The 20,911-nt window shown below is 41.3% G+C and overlaps 1 protein-coding gene across 1 annotated transcript in view; it reads right to left on the bottom strand.

Annotated features, from left to right (window-relative positions):
• The window catches only part of PLXNA1 (plexin A1), a 408,858-nt gene that overhangs the window by 130,027 nt on the left and 257,920 nt on the right, over positions 1–20,911 (bottom strand). Inside the window, exon 10 of the mRNA XM_081315906.1 lies at positions 5,863–6,063. Coding sequence (XP_081172032.1) covers positions 5,863–6,063 — 201 coding nt within the window. The remainder of the gene's footprint in view (positions 1–5,862; positions 6,064–20,911) is intronic.

Below are 20,911 nucleotides of genomic sequence, written 5' to 3'. Positions count from 1 at the left end.
TGTTACCTTCCCACCGTAGTGGTCCCTATTTTTCTACCTGCATTTTTACATGCTTTCAAACTGCACTCGGGATTCAAACCGCCAAACTGCCGACCTTCTGATTGACAAGCTCAGTGTCCTAACCCACTGAGCCACCGCGTTCCAGTAGAGGAATGCAATTACCGTAAGTGATTTAACCAGCTGACTCAGTCTCTTGAAACAGATCTTCCTTCTAATATGATTCTTCCTGAAGAACATCAAAATTATTCTTCTGAATAATTTTCACACTACTTAGTAGCAAATTTTTCTCACATCTCCACATTCCGGCTGACCTGATTTCAATCTGAATGTGATAAGACTATCTATGTTTCACTGACAGCACTCAGAGACAAAGCAGTTAACAGACCTCCTGTTAAGGAAACAGCCATTTGGTTGACCTCTCAAGAACTGTCTCTGAACTAATAACTGGGAAAGTGGCAAAACTGTACTGTGTACAATGCAACTGTCTGTGGCCAAGGAATAATCTGTCCTCATAAGCTAGATGAGTGCTCTCTCTCATCCTCTATGTTAGTGTTTCTCAACCTTGCCAGGTTTAAGATGGGTGGATTTCAACTTCCAGAATTCCCCAGCCAACCATTCTGGTTGGGGCATTCTGGGCACTGAAGTCCACCCATCTTAAATTTGGCAAGGTTGACAAATACTGCTCTAGATCATCCATCATGAATATTCCTTTAAAGCCTAAGACAGTGCAAGCTCCTTTTTTACTGCCTGCTCTGTTTTGTGCCATAGATTAAGGTTTCCCAAAACACCTAAGATAAATTTCTAAATGTGTATCAATATTATCTATATATGTTCTGCATGAAGGATGAATTATGGAGATAAAAGAAGCCACAGCCATGCAATATAAAATAAAGAGGGGGAAAGAAGTAAAAGTCACTAGAGGTTCTTCACTCACTTCTGATTATATAAGAATTATTTCTCTGAAACTGGATTCTCTGGAATTATTATTTCCAAAATATGTTATCTGATTAAAACCAACCACAGGTTGTCCTTGCTTATCAACCAAAACTGGGTCTGGCAATTCCATCACTAAGCAATGCCAATATCACATGACTGCAACAGACTTACAACTTCATTCTGCCACGGCCATTAAGTGAATAACCCAGAGCTATTAAGCAAAACATGTCATGACCATGACTTGTGATTTTGCCACTGGCTTCTTCATTGACCTTGCTCACTGCAAGTGAGGCCTGTGAATGGCAAATTTCAATCACATGACTGCAAGGATAGTGTAATGGTCATAAGTGTGAAAACGGGTCATAAAATTATTATTAAATTTATTTGTCACCCAACTCATGGTACAAGGCAACTCTTAGCAGCCTAGAATGGCATAAGATTTTTTTTTAATTCCATTTATATCCCGCCCTTCTCCGAAGACTCAGGGCGGCTTACAAGCTTAGCAGTAAGATATACAAATAGCAGTAAGATATACAAATAGCCAAACAATTATAAATATAAAAACAGATTAAAATTGGGGAAAAAACCCAAAAATATAAGTTTGGAGGAGAGAGACAAGACTGCCTTCTTTGTTGGTGCAACCAATCATCTCCGGCCAACAGCTTCTCTTTTGGGACCCCATTATTATTTTTTTCAGTGCTGTCCTAACTTCAAATGGTGGCTAAACAGGGCAGTCATTAAGCAAGAACTACCCTTGTTTTTCATTCCATATTACTTATTACTTTAATTTTATTTTTTGTTTTCACCGAGTACCTGAGGATTATTATGTTGTTTTGTTTGCAGTTTAGTCTCCTTTATCCTTTACCGTTCTTGCCTATTTTAGCCAGCTTTCCTGGTGATACAGTTACCTCAAAAAGTAAAGTTGTTTTCTGTGTCATCTACTGTCCAGTCCCTATCATCCTGATCTTCAGTGCACATGTACTAATATAGGTTTTCTCAACTGTCATACAAATAACCCTCCCCCGTATGAATTGCAGAATCAATGAACAAATAAATATTTGGTTTGAGGTTATGCATGCTTCTACATGCATGTACGCATTCCCAATACTCACACAAGGTTTCTTGGAAAAGAGAAGAGACCCTTGTTTGTTTCTCTCACAGTAAACATGTTATAGATGACTAGTATCCTGCTGTTAATGGCAGCAGAAACAACCAGTGTCTGGAGAAATGACTAGCAAGCAGGCAGAAGTGTCACCGAGAAAGGAAAGGAATACACAACCTCAACAAAATAGGATTTTACCTACAAAAAATAAAATTCAACCTACGGTAATTTTTAAATAAATCATTACTGCCTGACCTGACTCACTTGTACACGTACACAAACCCACAGCCTTTCTCTGCAACTCTGCTAGGATGGAAGTCCTGGAGGCTTTGCAGGCAGTACAAAGAGCAACCATGCCAAAGATTCAATAGAAAAAACTCTCTTAATAGTCTACTATCTAGTTTAACAGGCAAGATTTGGTTGCTGCTGACTAATTACAATGAACTCATACATTATGCTTTAGCTTTCTAGTTAACATCTGCCTTCTTCCCAAATACAGCTGATTTGTTAGTCTCACCAGGCCTTATCAGGATCCTGGCTCACCGTACAACCAAAACAGCTTCTTTCCTGCAAATGTTATTTCAATTAAGTGGGCAGGGAGGATTTATGAGATAAATACTCAAGATGCCTGCAGTGAACACAAAATCCCAGCTATCCAGAATTAAGAGTATCCAAGAGAGGTATTGTATATTGCAAGTTCAACCAGTATAGATTCCATTCTTATTTTCTCATCTGAATTTCAACTGATTGACCGTGTCTCCATCTAGATTAAGCTTCAATTTGTGTTTCGTTCATCTGTTCTATTCTGTCTTATATTATGACAGTAATTTAGAACCTGGAACAGCTTCTTTGGATTTAGTCAGAAAGGAAATGGACTTGGGGCATCAAATTCCAAAACTCAAATAAAGTCTCCCAGTAGTTTCACAAATATCATAACAGACAATTGGAGACAAACTTTTTTTCAGCTGAGGGCTGCATTTCATTTTCAAATAACATAACAGAGATGACACTTCTAAACATGGGTTCAGAATAAAATTAAATTTCTTAAATGTAACTAAAATTAATAACATCCAATCTGATTGCTCCTCACACAGTATACTTAAATCAAATCTCCTTTTCATAACACATTAAAATTATAATTCATCAGCAATTTGGGGATTATAGTCAGAACTGTGGAGAGTTGCAGGCTATAAATGTCAGCTACAGGGGAAAGAATATAGTGTAAAATTGACAATCACAAAAAGTTCTGTGTTCTGAACTTTCCCCTTTGAGAAGAACTAGAAAAATGTAAGGGACAGACCATATAAATTTATTCTTAAAGGCTACCAAATAAACAATTTTACCCAATTTTATTAGATATATGGGCCATAATATAACAGTTCACTGGATAATTCACTGGATGTGAAAAATGAAGAAAAGTTTACTTGCTGACTCTAATTACACACACAATTCTTTGGTGGCTTGATGGGATGCCTCTAGACTCATCTAGACTTTCCTATCAATATTATTCTATTGTCCTTCTGCTAGTTTAACCACACTTCACTCCCCCGAGCTAATGTGGTCTATTCAGCAGAACAGAGTCTTAAATAAAGGTGTGATGATTAGAAGATAGCCCAGAAGGCTAGGCAAGAAAAAGTATGTCTCTACAGATTAGCACATTAAATGTACGGGTCTTTATGATCAGAGCTCCCTTAAGCCCATTCATCCAATACTCTGGTACTATGAGGGATATGGAACTTCTTGAAACAATAACACCTGCTGCTGCCTTTGTTATTATTTTTTCTGTCAAAAGAACACTCACGGCAATTAAATAATCTCACGTGAGAATACTAACCTGACCTAATTAAAAACATTTGGTTTCTCATCCAGCAGGTATTTGGGGATAGGATAATATGGACACAAGGGGGGAATATCTTTTGCCCTCTCTCACACACACACCTCTGAATGAATTTATTTTTATTTAACTTTTATCCTGCCTTTATTACTTTATAAGTAACCCAAGGTAGTGAACATACATAATACTACTTCCTCCCCCACAGCTCCACAACAATAACAACACAACTACAAAATGAATGAGACTAGAATGCTAAATCTTAAGAAAAAGGCCTGGATGAAGCTCAATAACTACATTTTCCATAAAAAGAAGGGAAGAACCTACATAGATACCTGTGTGACAGTTTAACGGTCAGGTCATAGATCGTGTAATCAGCCTGCCCACTCCCTACTCTCCCGCATTCAGCCACACTAGTTCCGGCTCACCCGTACAAGCCAGCTTCTGTTTAGATCTTGACATCTTTCCTCCCCCCAGCTGTTTGGTGCATTTATCCTGTTGCACATGGCTGTTCAGCGTCGTCGCTGGACCATCACTCATGCCATCTCATTTGATCATGGTGTTGGTCTGCCACTTAGGCACATCAGCTGTCAATGTCTTCACAGAACGTGCAATTGGCCTGCCTGCCCCCCGCTCTCCTGCATTTGGCCACACCAACTCCGGCTCAGCCGTATAAACTGGCCCTTGTTGCGATTTTGATACTCTCTCCTTCACCAGTTGCCGGGTGTGTTCATACTGTTGCGCGCAATCATTCGGTGCTGTGGCCAGACCATTGCTCTTGCCGTTGCGGTTATTGGTTTGCTGCGTAAGGGCGTCAGCTGTTGATGTCCTCATCATGTATCTCCTCCCGGTCATATTAGTCCGCTGCCCTTCCTTCGGCTCAACAACGGGCTCTGCTTGTATTTTCATCACTCCACCTGTCATGCCATCATGTCATTCCATGGGTAAGCGAGTCAGCTTCTTCATATTTTTATTCATCCAGCGTGAAGATGATAAAATGTTAACTCGTTCAGCTAATCTGCGTTGTTGTTCATGTATCCTCAATGTTTGGTATGGTGGCAGTAACTCCACATGTCGGTTGATTGAATGGTAACCGAACAGCCAAGCCTCTTTTAGTAAACATCTCAAGACCAGATTCCATGAGCACTTTTTGGTGGTCAGACAACAGGAACAAATGCTCCCAGGTATGGGCGCACATAGCTGAGAACGACTACCCTTTTGATTTTGTCGGGGCTGAGGTCATCGCCCAAGGTTCCACCAAAGGTGGCTGTTTACTAAAAGAGTACGGGAACAAGATACATGACGAGGACATTGACAGCTGTCGATTGCCATGACTAACCACAACGGCAAGAACAATGGTCCGGCCACAGCACCAAACAATCACATGCAACAGCATAAACGTGCCCAGAAACTGGTGTAGGAGAGAGTATCAAAATTGCAACAAGGGAAGGCTTATATGGCTGAGCCGGAGTTGGTGCGACCGAACGCAGGAGAGTGGGAGGCAGGCAGGCCCTTTGCACGTTCTGTGAGGACATTGACAGCTGACGTGCCTAAGTGGCAGACCAATGCCACAATTGAATGAAACGGCATGAGTGGTGCTCCAGTGGTGATGCTGAACGGCCACACGCAACAGGATAGACACGCCGAACAGCTCAGGGGAGGAAAGATGTCAAGATCTAAACAGAAGCTGGCTTGTATGGCTGAGCCAAAACTAGTGTGGCTAAATGCGGGAGAGTGGGGGGGTGGGCAGGCTGATTACATGTTCTATGACCTGACTGTTAAACTGTCACATAGGTAGGTTCTTCCCACCTTTAGCCCTTACTTTGATGATGTCAACAGGAGGTTGACGAAAGCTCAGTGATTAAAAAGGCTCTTTTGTATCCCGGAGTTCACACACACATAATTTCCTACAATCCTACCAAATTCAGGCTTCCTCTATAATCCAAGGCCAAAAGCAGTTTTTCAGAAGACAGTTTCTGGGCTATGGACTCACCGAGGTATTCTGACACTGGATGCTGGTACTGTTGAAACGCAGGGCAGTGACACGGGAGGGGCTCCCAGGGATGTGGAAGATGCATTCGTAATTGCGCTGACCAGACTGCGGCTGTGGCAAGTTTTTGGCTGTTAAAGTGATAGGCTTCACCACACCAACAGGGATATAGATCTGGGTGCTTGGAAGGATCTGTGGGCAGTCCTGTGAGAGAGAAGGATTTAAAAAATAGGTTTTACACATTTCTTTCATGTCTGATAGCAGTGGTGATGAACAGTAACACCAATCTAATTTACAGTACTAGTTTACTATAGTTAGCTCTGGAATAAGGTTATACTTTAATGTGAATATGATATCATTAACCACTTTAAAAAGCCATTTATTATAAACTATGGTGCTGGAGAAGACTCCTGTGAGTCCCTTGGACTGCAAGGCGATCAAACCGGTTAGTCCTAGAAGAGATCAACCCTGACTGCTCTTTAGAAGGCAGATCCTGAAGTTGAAATTCAAATACTTTGGCCACCTAATGAGAAGGAAGGACTCACTGGAGAAGAGTCTAATGCTGGGAAAGATTGAGGGCAAGAGAAGAAAGGGACGACAGAGAATGAGGTGGCTGGATGGAGTCACTGAAGCAGTAGGTGTGAGCTTAAATGGACTCCAGAAGATCGTAGAGGACAGGAAGGCCTGGAGGAACATTGTCCATGGGGTCGTGATGGGTCGGACACGAATTTGCAACTAACAACATAAACTAAATATTCATAAAGCAAGGTTGTTATTCAAATGACACACTTGGCTAGTGATTATCTCCATTTGGAAATGCTCTCCCTAAAAACTTCTCCTTGCTATCCACCTTACTTCAAACTAATGAAGATGCTTCAGCCAGTTATTTTCATATTCTAGTCTTCTTCACCTGGATGTTCTCAAGGTTTGTGGTTTCCAACTCCCAGTGTGAATTCTATTAACTCAGTCTCTTCTCCCCTTACCATTCTAGGTTTTGCATCAAAGCCTTTCCAGAATTCTGGATCATTCACTTTTCTACTGCACTGAAAGTGGTTTGTTTCCAATTACTCCAGCTTATATACCCATTATACTCAGACCACAAACAAGTCTGACATCTCTGCTTATAGATAGCAAGACCCATTTATCAATTCAAAATACAACTTATAAAATGTTATGAATGTGCTCATGTTAACCTAAGTCATCAATTGTTAGGTACATCTGTGACAGTTATTTAAAAATTCTGCTTCAGGTTAGTTTCTACTCCTGTGATGTTTACACATATCTGAAGATCAGAAATACTAATCCTAATGTTACTGCTCTGCCCATCCCATCAGAGAGAAAAGTGCTAATGCTTGGCTTTACATCTTATCATGGAAAGGATATATAAGAAATGGAAGAGCTCTCAAATTTGGGGAATAGTAGGCATTCAAGGAGCAATTTAAGAGCATATTAATAGCATCCTCAGGATGACTGATTTGTACAGACATCCAATCATAAAGTACACACCTGTGGGTTGTTCCTCACCACCCTATTGATCTCTCAGATTCAGAAAGCTCTCTAGGGATCAGTTTACCTTATCTGTTTCATGAATATATAGGTATATTTCAAAGCATTGGATGCAGTCACCATTTTATGTTCTTGTGTCGGTGCTAAAGGAAATGCCAAAAATAATGAAAAATATATCTTACAGATCAGATTACATCTAAGTCTGGCACCTTGCTTTGCTACACACTGATTTCTAGAGATGTGCAAAATGGGTTGGACATGAACCACTTGGACCACTGACCTTCTAGTGATTCTTGCATGAAGCAAACCACACATAAATGTTTTGTTTCTAATTCGAAATAATACACAGAATTTTGTTTGGACAGAGACCAACCTGAACTTTTGTTTAGGTGGGAAATGTTTTGAGAGTGAAAAAATTCTAGATTAGTGATGTCATTGGAAGCGGTCTTGCCACTGGCAGTTCAAGTGTTATTTTTCTGGCCAAAAGAGTCCTGGTTGTCAGCCCCACTATGTAGAGCAGGCCAGAAAATCAACCCCATAGGTAGCCATACTTTAGTAAGATAGGCTATAATAACTGGATCTTACAAACCTCTTCTTACACCACAGCATTTAATCCTGTGGTTAAATCCCCTTCTCTCTGTCCCTTATCATCTCTCCTCCTAACATATCAGAAAGGTCTCCACTGCTGAAACACTCCAAACTATTATAAATTTTATTTAAACAAAACATGGAACACCCAATTTACTTTGAATTTTGTTATATCCAACCACTACCAATTCTAAATAATTTCCTTCAGAATAAAACTATATGTTTCAAGATTTGAAAAGTTTTTTCATGTACAACTCTCCTACTTTCTGATGATAATGATGTTGTTATTCAAAAGAATAAAAAAATGAAATCAGATGGGAGATTTCAGTACATGCCATAAGGGCATCATGTGGATGTCCAAGATAATTATTTCTCTTGCTTGCTTTTCTATTCAAAGTGCTTTGTTAAGCAGAAGTAATTGTTAGTGGAAATATGGCCCATAACAAATCCTACATAACAGGAATCACAATACACATGTATTTGGAATTATTGAGTTTTCAGTTCTTCTTGTGTGCCCATTGCAAAGAGAATAAAAAGGGTTTTCAACACAATATAGGCTGACAGTTTTGTCACAAAAGCTGCCAGTGAATTCAAAAAACAGAAGGACCTCGGAGTATCAGACGAGCTGTTTACCATGGTATTTCACTATTCAACTTGCCATGAAAGGAAAGGCCAAGGCAATGTTGACAAGAACACTAGAGAAAATCAATGCAGTACTGTGGAAATAATACTGGAGTAAGCACTTCAAGCCAAGTTTGAATTTATCATCTGCTATGAAGCTCATAAGGTGAAACTCAACCACTCTATTGTCTCTATCCTATCTCCTAAGCTAAACACATTTATCAACGTATAACTGTGCCCAAATAAATAAACTGTATCACAGCTTAATGTGATGGTTTGCTTTACACTTACTAAGACTCATAATATGTTGAGTCTCAAGCTATCCAACTTCATTTTAGCCACATTCGGAGCGAAAATCCACCCACAGGTTTATGAGAGAATAAAACAAATATGAATGAAGGCAAATATATGTGTCCCAGAATAATGTTGCAGGGTCCAATCTGGGTTGGTTACTGGGACCAGAGCTTTACTCTTCCAAGCTTTTGGACTCATGCTGGAGCCCATCCTCAGGGAACCATATATACTGATAGAGAGAAGTTCCCTGAGGATGGGCTCCCGCAGGAATACAAAGGCTTGGAAGACTAAGCCTCTGGTACAGATGACCAACCAAGTTTGATCCTGCAAAACAAACATGCTGGAAACCATATATTGAAATTTAAGTTCCTTAAATGTAGGCCAAGACAAAAAAAATTAAGTATGATAGTAGGTAGAGTAAGAAAATTGGCTTTTGCACAAATCTTTGCTGTTTCTCCAAGGCTTAACCAAAATAAAAAGCAGTATGTACCAAATAAATTGCAAGCTTAGGGATATAATATCTCTATTTACTTAACGCCAGTACATGCCCTCTGAAAGCAATAATAAAATCTATAATGGCGCTTAACTTTATCATTCAGGTGGTTAACAAATGTTAACTTCTACTTGTTGACAGCTTTCCATGACAAACAAGCTGCAGAACAACAAGATGGGATGTGGATCCTGACAAACCAAAATATTAATCTTCCTTTTTCTGCCTGTCTAACCTAGAAATACAACCTGACCTAATATTAAAAAAACAAAACAAAAAACCCTTCAGAACCTTCAAAAACCCCAAATCTATTCCAGTATCATTCGGCTCTGTCCAGCAGGACTCAGCACATCTCCTCATTTATTTATTTTTTTTGTGATACCAATCACCAGCAACAAATCATGGCATCTCTGGATGCTCTGGTGGAAATTTGTTTATTTATTTATGGGATTTTTATGCCGCCCTATCTCCCAAAGGACTCAGGGCGGCTAACAACGATAAAAACACAAAATACAAACATTAAAAAGGTATTAAATCAAATGCTGAACCTACATTTGTTGGAAAACAAGATTCAATTATTGACCGAGCCAACTACCATCCGAGTGATGGGTGAACTTTCCCAATCACCCTCAACAAGTGGCTGTTCAGCATCTGGCAAAGAAGAGGCCAAAAACTCTTCATACCACTTTTTACTCTCACAGTACCATCTTAACTTCCCAAAAGCCTAGCTGCAATACTCGAGAGAGCAGAGGAGAATAAAAATAAACAGGAACAGCCAGGAAAACAGCCCTAGATCCCAGAAGGGCACCACTTCAGCAACAATACCCTGATGCAATATCCAGATTAGCCAGCCAGGGCCTAATGGCAAAGGTATTCCTGCTTTAAATAGCAGAGAGAGAATAATAACATGTTTTCAAGCAAAGTGTTACAGACTTTAAAAACTGGCCTTAGCAGCTTAAAGATATGTATGCTCAGTGGGGACTTCCCTAGAGGAAAACCAGCATATGCTTAAATTCAGCACAATCCAAGGTTTATTCTATAAAATAGAGCATATAGCAAAGGCAAGAAAGAGGTGTGTCTTTCTATACCAGGAATCACTGCCAAACACACAAAGGCCTGGTATTTTAAAGAACCTTATAGCAGTGGCGTAGCGTGGGTTGTCAGCACCCGGGGCGGGGCAAGGCAACCGGAAGCGGAAATAGAGGGGCGGGCGGGTGGTGACGTCACGGCACTGCTGAAAAGACGCGCCCCGCAGCGGCGTAGACTTTCCAAGAAGAGTCGCGCGCATGCGGGATGCTTCCGGGTCCCTCTCGAGGGCGGCTGGGTGGGGCTCCGACCTGCAAGAGCCGCTGCATTCAAGCTCGCACGTGAGCCCCGCTAAATAAAGCCACGCATGCGCACGAAGCTAGGCCGGCCGGCCAGCGGGTCCGTCTTCGCTCGGCCAAACCTGCCAGGGCGCCTGCGGGGCGCTTGCGGTTGGCCTGAGCCTGGGCGGAGAGTTGGCCGCTTCTATTTATTTTATTCAGTTTATGTGGCCGCCCATCTCACCTGCCGGACTCATTTCGCTTTGCAAGAAAGAGCAGCTCGAGAGCGGAGCCAAGCCAACTCTGTGCAGCCCTTGGGGCTCCCTGAGCAGCTCAGTGCGAGCGCGCCCCCCCAGATGTTGCGCCCGGTGCGGCCGGCCCCCCCTGCACCCCCCACGCTACGCCACTGCCTTATAGGAATTCTCACCAATCTATCCCTTGCAATTATCAAAGCAAACTAGCTCAGAATAGTTGGCAAATCCCTGCCCCCTCCCTCTAAGCTCCCTGAATATTGAGTTTCCTGGCTTCTAAAGTTCTAACAAGTTTTTCTCACTTTTTTTCAAAATGAATTCAACATCCTGTTCCTGCTGCCTCAACACTCCTGAAAAAGGACAGGTTGAAAAATTCACTGTTTAGCTGTGAATTTGATTATCACAGCTCTTTGATCTTTGATAACCAAATTCATGGGACATCCTGGTAAATGGGCTAGACTGGCTGGCTCAGGAATTCTGGGAGTTGAAGTCCACGAGTCATAAAAGAGCCAAGGTTGCCTACCCCTGGGCTAGAGGTATGTGCTATTATAACTACGCAGAAACCTTAAAAGTGCTTACAAAAGCAATCTGACACAAAATATGCCTCCCCAGATGCCTAGACAAACACAATGAATGAGCTAATGTGTTTTTCACCCTAAAGATATACACATTTTAGTGATTTTTCAGCCAGAAATGTTTCAGTCTTGCTATGTTATATTTGGCATATATAGGGAACAGTGCCTAATTGAACAAAAATTCTGCCATACTGAAAAACAGGAAGCACCTGGTACCTATAGATTTCTTTTTCAAAAAAGATTCATGACTCAGCATTCATGACACTGGAGTGAAAGTTTCTGAGAAAAAATGGTTCTGATGCTAGTCAGGTTTTTCCCAGCTGTTCCCTTTAGCCAATTCTAAGGATTAATGAGAACATCTCCTTATTCAAACACTACCAGCTTATCAACTGCTTAGCCATCATTTTTTCCTGGATATGGAATTTTGGACAGCAGTGTGCATGACAATATTGCCATCAATCCATTTAATTACACTGTAACGTTCTAAGTTATGTCTGCACAGATACTTTTGCACATCAGTCTCATTTTGTAAGATATCTCTGACTTAGGGGGAAAAAAAATCACATCCTGATCTATCTGATAAAGTTCAGACAACAGAATGCTCTAAGCATCTAAAGATTTACAAAAATAAGAAATGAAAGTTGAAAGTGAAAGGTCAAATGTCCTCTGAGTGACAAGATGATAGAAAGGATCATTTTTCTACATTTAACAAGCCATTTTCCTCATTTTTTATTTATTACGTTATTAATATCTTTAGAAACATTTTTTAAATAAAAAAAATACCACCAGCCTGTCTCCTTAGCTGCTCCCAAACTGTGGAATGTTTTTCTACTAAAAGTTTCAACTAGCCTCAGAGTCTCATAAATTTTAGAAAAGCTATTATGAACCAATTCGGAATCAATTAAAAGTGACTGTTGGGCAGTTGCGGGGGGTGGTGGTTCTAGACAACAGATTTCCTGATATTTTGCCAGCAAATGTGACTGGCATCTTCAGAGGCAAGATGGTCTATGTATCTTCACATATTTGTCAAAGACAGCCTGCCTCTGAAGATACCAGTTAAATGTCAGGAAATCTGTTGTCTAGACCATAGTCGATGAACCCTGAACCCCAATATTGCCCAACAGACTGCAGCCACGAAACTCTACACCAATAAAAGTTAACTATTTTATTTCCCTATTTTCATTATTATTTTTTTTCAAAACTAGAGTTGTATATTATTAGCTCCAAGTTAATATACCGATAGCGACTTCTGAGGCCACTTGGTGCTTATTTACTAGAAACAACAAGGGGAAGGGAGAACGCTGAACAAAATTGTTAGGGAATAAACTACAGTAAGCACCTGCCTTCAAAGAATGTGTTTCATCAATTTCATCTCTCTCCTTCCACCTGCTTTCAATTTTATCAAATCATGTTTTGATTAGATAAGAAAATTAGGAGATTGTTTTGTTTCACTATCCAAATTGCATCCTGTTGTCATTCAAAGGTTTTGAATTAAAAATAATAATTAGGCAGTCTGGGTGTTAGACGGGAAGTTTTATTCTGGCTACAAAACAGTCTGGATGCAGAACAATTATTTTAAAAATATAGAATCATGGGACAGCAAGAAAAATGGGTTCAATTCCCTTTTCAGAGAAGCACAGAAAAGCACCTGTTCACCTGAAACTAGTCAAGGAGAGAAGCAACCTAGAACTAAGGAGAAACTTCCTGACAGTTAGAACAATTAACCAGTGGAACAATCTGCCTCCAGAGGTGGTGAATGCTCCAACACTGGAGGTTTTTAAGAAGAGACTGGACAGCCATTTGCCTGAAATGGTATAGGGTTTCCTGCCTGAGCAGGGGGTTGGACTAGATGACCTCCAAGGTCCCTTCCAACTTCAATTATTATTATTATTATTATTATTATTATTATTATTATTATTATTATTATTATTATTATTATTATTATTATTATTATTATTATTATTATTATTATTATTATTATTAGCCAAATGAACTATGTAATGTATAAAGACTTGTGTGGTGCCTACAAAAACACAACAATCCTTCTTCTGTGTAGTTTTCCTTGAAAACTCCAATTGGCTGGAACTCAGCATGCTGGAATTCAAACGCAAAGAGATCTAGGTGGTATTATACATGAATACTTACTGTATAACTTTATACTTGCATACTTTATACAGTCACATAGCACCTTGCCCCCAAAATGCTACATAGATTGTGTTTCCCTGGCTTGGCATTCATTCCTAACAGGAATTCAAAAACAATGAACCAGAAACAAAGAAGGGTTAAAAATCTATGGATTAAAAATCAGAGCCAGAGGGATTTTTCAATGGGCTTTTCTGGCTACAATGTACAAGATGCAGATTCCTTGCAATACAACCAGACTCAGGTTTGCCTAAAAGAGCTCTAAGGATTTGCTCAACACTTATGAAAGGGTAGCAATCCAAAGAGACAGATGTGTCTTAAGTCATCCCCTGCTCCCAACTACAAGAAATTCCAAAATGAAAGTGGTAATATCTTCTGCCCATTCAATGCTACTTTGATCACTTGAGTTTGGAAACCATAAGACAGGGGTCTTCAAACTTGGCTCTTTTATGACTTATGGACTTCAACTCCCAGAATTCCTCAGCCAGCATGCCTGGCTGAGGAATTCAGGGAGTTGAAGTCCACAAGTCATAAAAAGGCCAAGTTTGAAGACCCCTGCCATAAGAGAACACAAAGCATGAGTGAAAGCTAGTTCCATCCTGAGCAATGAGCTGATTATATCCCAAATCCAGTGGTATTTTGTCTGGCTTGCTTTTCTCCAGAAGTAGAAATTCCTGAAGCTATGCTCAAAATAAGAACTGCTTTCGTTGGCTGAGTGTGGAATTGCCAATATTTGAACAGATTGTGGTAGTTTGTAGCAACAGTTTCATCTTCCATAATCAGCAAATAATATTTAGCTCACACCTTAAGAAGCTTCTGTGGCTGATTCTAACTTAGTAAACATATTAGAGGCATATAAATCAGGGTATTGTATTTTTCTGCTGTTAATTAAGCGTGAGCAGATATAGGATTGTATAAGGACATTTGGCTATATACTGATCACTTCTTCAGCACTACAAAGGAAGTAACATTTTTTTATCATTACATACAATTCCATGAAAATATGTTTGTCTTCTTTCGGATTTTCTAAAAAAAATTATATCTTTGCTACTGAATGCTAACAGAGTCTCATGTGGATTCTACTACTGGCAAAAGTATTCAACCCCTAGGATTATCAGTTGATTTGAAGGAGAAATTAGAGACAGATGTTGCAATCAATGGGATTCCAATCAGATGTGGATGGCCCTGCCTTATTTAAAGAACAGAATTCTGGATATTCACTATCAAAGTCTGACCTTCACAACATGCGTAAACCAATGTAGAAGTTTTTGGCTTGAATGAAAAAGTTACAAAGAAGCCCAAAACAATATCCAGCAATCTGCAAGCTCTCTTTTCTTCATTACAATGTTTGTGGTTCTATCAGAAAAATACTCAGTAAATACGAGGTTCATGGGAGTGTAGCAAGGTGGAAGCTATTGCTTGCCAAGAATAACGCTGCTCATGGAGTCCTTGGTGCTGTTCGCAGATATTTCATTAACCAACTAAATAACTTAATCAGTGCTACTGAGTGTGGTTTTGCCCCCTGTTTATACACAGTAGCTAGACTTGGGGTTGTGGTTTTCTCCTTGGAAGTTCTTTGATTACAGATGATGAACCTGCATGGTATCCTAATGTTGAAAATCCAGACTTAGTAAAAACATGAATATTTTGCTCTACCTCTCATCTGAGAAGGTAAACAAGACTCCATTTTTAATCTGAATCTTTGTTCTGAACCAGCCCTCTTCTGGCCTTGTAATAAGGCAAACCCCTATTCAGAAAGAAGAGACTGGAGAGCGTCCAAGGCTAAAAGGCATCTGCCAAGATTTATTACGCAGTTAACAAAAACACTAGAGCTTGTCTTCTCAAGCGGAAAAGTTGCTTTCAGCAACCAGCCCCTCCCCAAACACTCCTTTTATAGAGAGCTCAGGGCGTGGTCTCCCTGTGCCTCCTCCCGAGGAGTCCCGCAGCCTTTCTTTGTTTGTTCCTGCTCGACTGCCTCCTGCGTCGGGCGTCCTTGAACAGGGCCAGCTGTGGATCATCTTCCTCCGCACTCTCGGGCTCACGCAGCTGAGAAGAGGTCCCCGGCTGAGGGCTCTGCAAAGTCTCCAAACCATCATCAGCCGGTTCGTTTCCCTCCTCCCCCTCATCTGAGTCATCCGATACATCGGAGCCAGCTGTCGGACCCACAGGCTGGCCCTGAGTCACAACAATCTTAAAAGATATCTGGAAAACAGAGGTTTAACTGCTGAGTGTCTCCGAGGTTCATAGTGACCTTAAAATAGTGAGACACTCTGCTTCCGTAGTTCATGGAGAGACAGAACAAAAGTCTCCCTTTGATCTTTTCCTTGTGGTTCCCTGTATCTGCACAAAGCTGAGCAGTCTTAAATTTCTGTTTCTTTAACACAAATATTGTGCCTCTTAATAACTAAACGGGAGCTGGATCAGAGTGATAATGTAAGAAAGGGAAGGGTTGCAAAACTGGAGATCCAGTCTGGGATATTACCAGCAACAGTTTCTAAACCTGCTACCACTAGCAATTATTACTACAGAATATTTATATGCCAGTTCAGGTTGTTACTTTATATTTGTGGACTTGTGTGTTTTGTTACTACTGCCCCTCATGTATATTTATGCAACCACATAAGACAGTACCTCGCCCTTTTGGGCCGATCTGGGTTTAAATAAACTTTTATAAGATTAGAGTATTGTCTTCTGCTTAACTGTTTCTCTGATGTTAATCCTTGCTTATCTGGGTGTTGGCTGCTGGCAAGAATGTGTTCTGATTTTTTTGTTTCCTTCTTAGTTTATTATCTTTTGAATGGTGGGTACATGTGGCTTATCTCTATATGTCTGTTGATGGTTGATTTGTCTGAATCCAATCTTCTAGGAATTCCATAGCATTTTTGGATTTAGCTTGGTTTCCCAGTTGAAACTATATTTGAGTTTTGCCAGGTATTGTGAATTTAAGGAGTTTTCATCATATCTTCTGACTGCTATTTGATGTATATAAATGTGCTCTACTAGTCTTCTGTCTGTCCTACACAGTATCAATATCATTACTATAAGAGTGATACAGAGACAATAGTGACAAGAGATGAAGAGAGGGCTTATACAAATGAGCATTTTTCATTTATTTATTTAGAGAAGGCACTTACTTAAGACCACAGGAACCACAATTTGTGCCTGCTAGTTTGTGTGAACCACACCATTTTAATGATTGCATAAAACATAACTTAGAGAAAAGCATAAATTTAGTCAGTGTGCTCTCTGTCCTAGCAGTTTATACCTCAGAAAGCATCTGCTTTTACAGAGGCTGATGGAGAGCTGGGGAAGGGAGGGGGAAAGGCAGCTAATGTACCTTCTCCTCAATTTCTGTATATAAGACAATGGTCCTTTCATCTTGATCATCCATATTCTTCTGGGAGAACAGGCTCACCAATTCCAGCAGCAGCTTTTGCCTTTAGCAATTGTTGACAGAATTTGACACATAATAAATAAAATAAATCCCTCTCTCCCTTTCACATAACCAGCCCTTGCAAAAGCAATCACATTGCTGGTGGCTGGGTGCTGGATGAATGACTGCCAATCTGTTGTGGTTCCTCCTTGGAGGCTGATGCTCCCAGAAATGATAAAGGGTGAGACTGGGGGGAAGGGGATAGGGGTGGGGAGAATTAATTGCTCATTGCCAGAAGCTTGAGTTCTTCAATGTGGAGCCGACACTCATCAGTCCAGAATGGCTGCCAGGCAGACGTCATAGTGGGAAATGATACAAGGAAGACAGAGAGAAGTGAAAAATATAGCTGAGGGCATCTCCACTATGCCAGCACTCACAACCAAAGATTAGAACGAGATTCATCTAATACAACACAGGAGCTGTCAAACTGGCAGTCCCACTGTAGATTGCAGCACAAAACGTGGAGGGTAATCCGTGAAATGAAATAAACCACAACAGGCAAGTGATAGGAGCTAAATCCAAGTCAAAGTTGTGTCCCAAGAACCACAGCCACTCACTCAAAGTCATAGGACAGTAAACGAGGCCAGGGAAAGAAATATTTTCCTTTATCATACCAAAGCAAGTGCAGAATGGAAAATCAGGCTTAACATTAGAGTAAGGCTCACATTAGGTTTAAAACTGGACTGTATGGGAAGAGAAGAAACAGAAGCATGTTTCGAACAGTTGCATAACAGTTGCATTAGAGTTTAGTTTATAAACTGATCATGCTATGTCTGGAGACATTGGTTTTTATTTTCCAATTATGAAGGAGAAAGGATAAGTTTTCAAGCTTTGAACAGACAGTTCTTCCCATCCACCCATTATTCACAGCTTCTGGAGGCAGGTTGTTCCACTGATTAATTGTTCTAACTGTCAGGAAATTTCTCCTTAGTTCTAGGTTGCTTCTCTGTTTGGTTAGTTTCCATCTGTTACTTCTTGTCCTGCCCTCAGGTGCTTTAGAGAATATCTTGACTCCCTCTTCTTTGTGGCAGCCCCTGAGATATTGGAACACTGCTATCATGTCCCCCCGAGTCCTTCTCTTCATTAAACTAGACATACCCAATTCCTGTAACTGTTTTTCATATCTTTTAGCCTCCAGTCCCCTAATCATCTTTGCTATTCTTCTCTTCTTTTTTATATTGGGTTGACCAAAACTGGATGCAGTATTCCAAGTGTGGCCTTACCAAGGCATTGTAAAGTGGTATTAACACTTCATGTGATCTTGATTCTATCCCCCTGTGCTAGGTTGCATTAACAGAGGGATAGAATCAAGATCACGTTTGTCAAGATCCTTCTGTATCTTAAGCCTATCTTCTGGAGTGTTGGCTATTCCTGCTAGCTTAGTGTCGCCTGCAAATTTGATGAGTTCCCCATCTATCCCCTCATACAAATCAATGATGACGATATTGAAGAGCACTAGGCCCAGAACAGAGCCCCGGGGCACCCCACTACACACTTCCCTCCATGTAGATGCAGTTCCATTGAAGACCACACACTGAGTACAGCCGGTCAGCCAGCTACAAATCCATCTGGTGGTGATGCTGTCTAACCCACATTTTTCTATCTTATCAAGTAGTAGGTTGTGGTCTACTTTATAAATGCCTTACTGAAGTCCAAGTAAATTATATCCACAGCATTCCTCTGGTCCACTAATTTAGTCACCTGATCAAAGAATGCAATAAGATTTGTCTGGCATGATCTGTTTTTGACAAACCCATGTTGACTTTGTTTGCCTCTATGTATTTGCTGATTAGTTGCTTGGTTATCTTTTCCACAATCTTTCGAGGTATTGAGGTCAGGCTGATAGATCTGTAGTTTCCTGGATCCAGTAGTTCTGGTAGTTCCCCAGTGCTCCAGGATCTTTGAAAGATATATAACATCTGCCAGTTCCTTCAGAACCTTGGTGTGTAATCCATCTGGTCCTGGTGATCTAAACTCGTCTACGGTGGACAGGTGCTCACTTACCATTTTCTTGCCTATCTTTACTGGTGTTTCTAATCTGTTTTCAGAGTATTGTTTTTGATAGGTTGGACTGTTTCTTCTCTTTGTGTTATGACGGATGCAAAAAATGAGTTAAATAGTTCCGCTTTCTCTCTGTTGCTTGTCACCTTCTTGCCACTTTCTCCCACTAATGGATCAATCATTTCCTTAACTTTTTTCTCGTTTTTTACATGTTGAAAAAAGCTTTTTTTGTTATTTTTGACTTTTTTTTGCAAGCCTTAGTTCATTTTGAGCCTTAACTTTCCTCACTTCATCTTTGCAGGCTCGGGCTATTTGCTGATATTCTGTCTTAGTTATGTGCCCCTCTTTCCACTTTTTATACTTATCCTTTCTGATTTTCAATTTATCAGAGAGTTATTTATACTGTCATGCTGGTTTCTTTTGAGAGCTGTTATTTTTCTTCTTCTGTGTTATTGTGTTAGATTGGGCTTTTTATAATCTCACTTTTTTGAAATTTCCCAAGCTTCTTGAGTTGAAGATTTGAAGAACCCCTGAAGATTCTCATCCATGGAATCCTTCCCAAGCTCTCTCTATGTTTATTGAAATTAGCTCTCTTAAAGAAGCTTTATAAGGTCTTATCTTGCGGCGATAGGGACGGCGAAGTCTAACTACTTTGCCGCCCTTATCGCGTCCGCAGATAATCGCCCGGCCGCCCTGTTTAGGGTGACTCGCTCCCTCCTTAATCAGGAGGTGAGAGAGGATCCCTTGCAGGGACGAGCCGAGGAGTTTAGTCATCATCTGGCGGACAAAATCGCTCGGATCCGGACCGGCTTGGACTCTGACTGGGCAGAGTCTAATGTGGAGGAATCAGGCGGTCTTGAGCACGTTATCTGGAATGAGTTCGACCCTGTTTCCCCTGATGATGTGGACAGGATCATGGGGAGACTGAGCACCACCACCTGTTTGTTGGATCCGTGCCCCTCCTGGCTAGCTTATGCGGCTCGGGAAGGAACACGAGGCTGGTTCCATGCAGTAATAACTGCTTCCTTGAAGGAGGGTGTCTTTCCTGCCGCCTTGAAGGAGGCGGTGGTGAGACCCCTTCTCAAGAAGCCTGCTTTGGACCCGGCTGTTTTAAACAACTACCGTCCAGTCTCCAACCTTCGCTTTCTGGCGAAGGTTGTTGAGAGTGTGGTGGCGCATCAGCTCCCTCTGTTCCTGGAGGAAACTGATTATCTGGACCCGTACCAATCGGGCTTCAGGCCCGGACACAGCACGGAGACTGCATTGGTCGCGCTGGTGAATGATCTCTGGAGGGCTAGGGACAGGGGTTGCTCCTCTGTCCTGGTCCTATTAGATCTCTCAGCGGCGTTCGATACCATCGACCATGGTATCTTACTGCGGCGTCTCAGGGGGCTGGGAGTGGGAGGCACCGTTTTACGGTGGTTCTCCTCCTACCTCCAGGGCCGCTCGCAGTCGGTGTTGACAGGAGGGCAGAGATCCGCCCCGAGGTCTCTCATTTGTGGAGTCCCTCAGGGGTCGGTTCTCTCGCCTCTCCTGTTCAACATCTATATGAAGCCGCTGGGCGAGATCATTCGTGGTTTTGGGGTGGGGTATCATCAGTACGCTGATGATACCCAACTTTTTCTTTCCACCCCGAACCAACCCAGTGATGCCCTCTCCGTGATGTCCCGGTGCCTGGAGGCGGTTCAGGTCTGGATGGGGAGAAACAGGCTTCGTCTCAATCCCGCCAAGACTGAGTGGCTGTGCATATCGGCATCTCGGGTTAACCAAGTTATTCCATCCTTAATGATGGGGGGTGAGGTGTTACCCCCCGTCGATAGGGCTCGCAACTTGGGCGTCCTCCTGGA

The sequence above is a fragment of the Vipera berus genome (assembly GCF_964194415.1).
Source record: "Vipera berus genome assembly, chromosome: 2".
Lineage (NCBI taxonomy): Eukaryota > Metazoa > Chordata > Lepidosauria > Squamata > Viperidae > Vipera > Vipera berus.
Note: the sequence above shows the minus strand (reverse complement) of the source record. Positions and strands in the feature narration are given on the sequence as shown.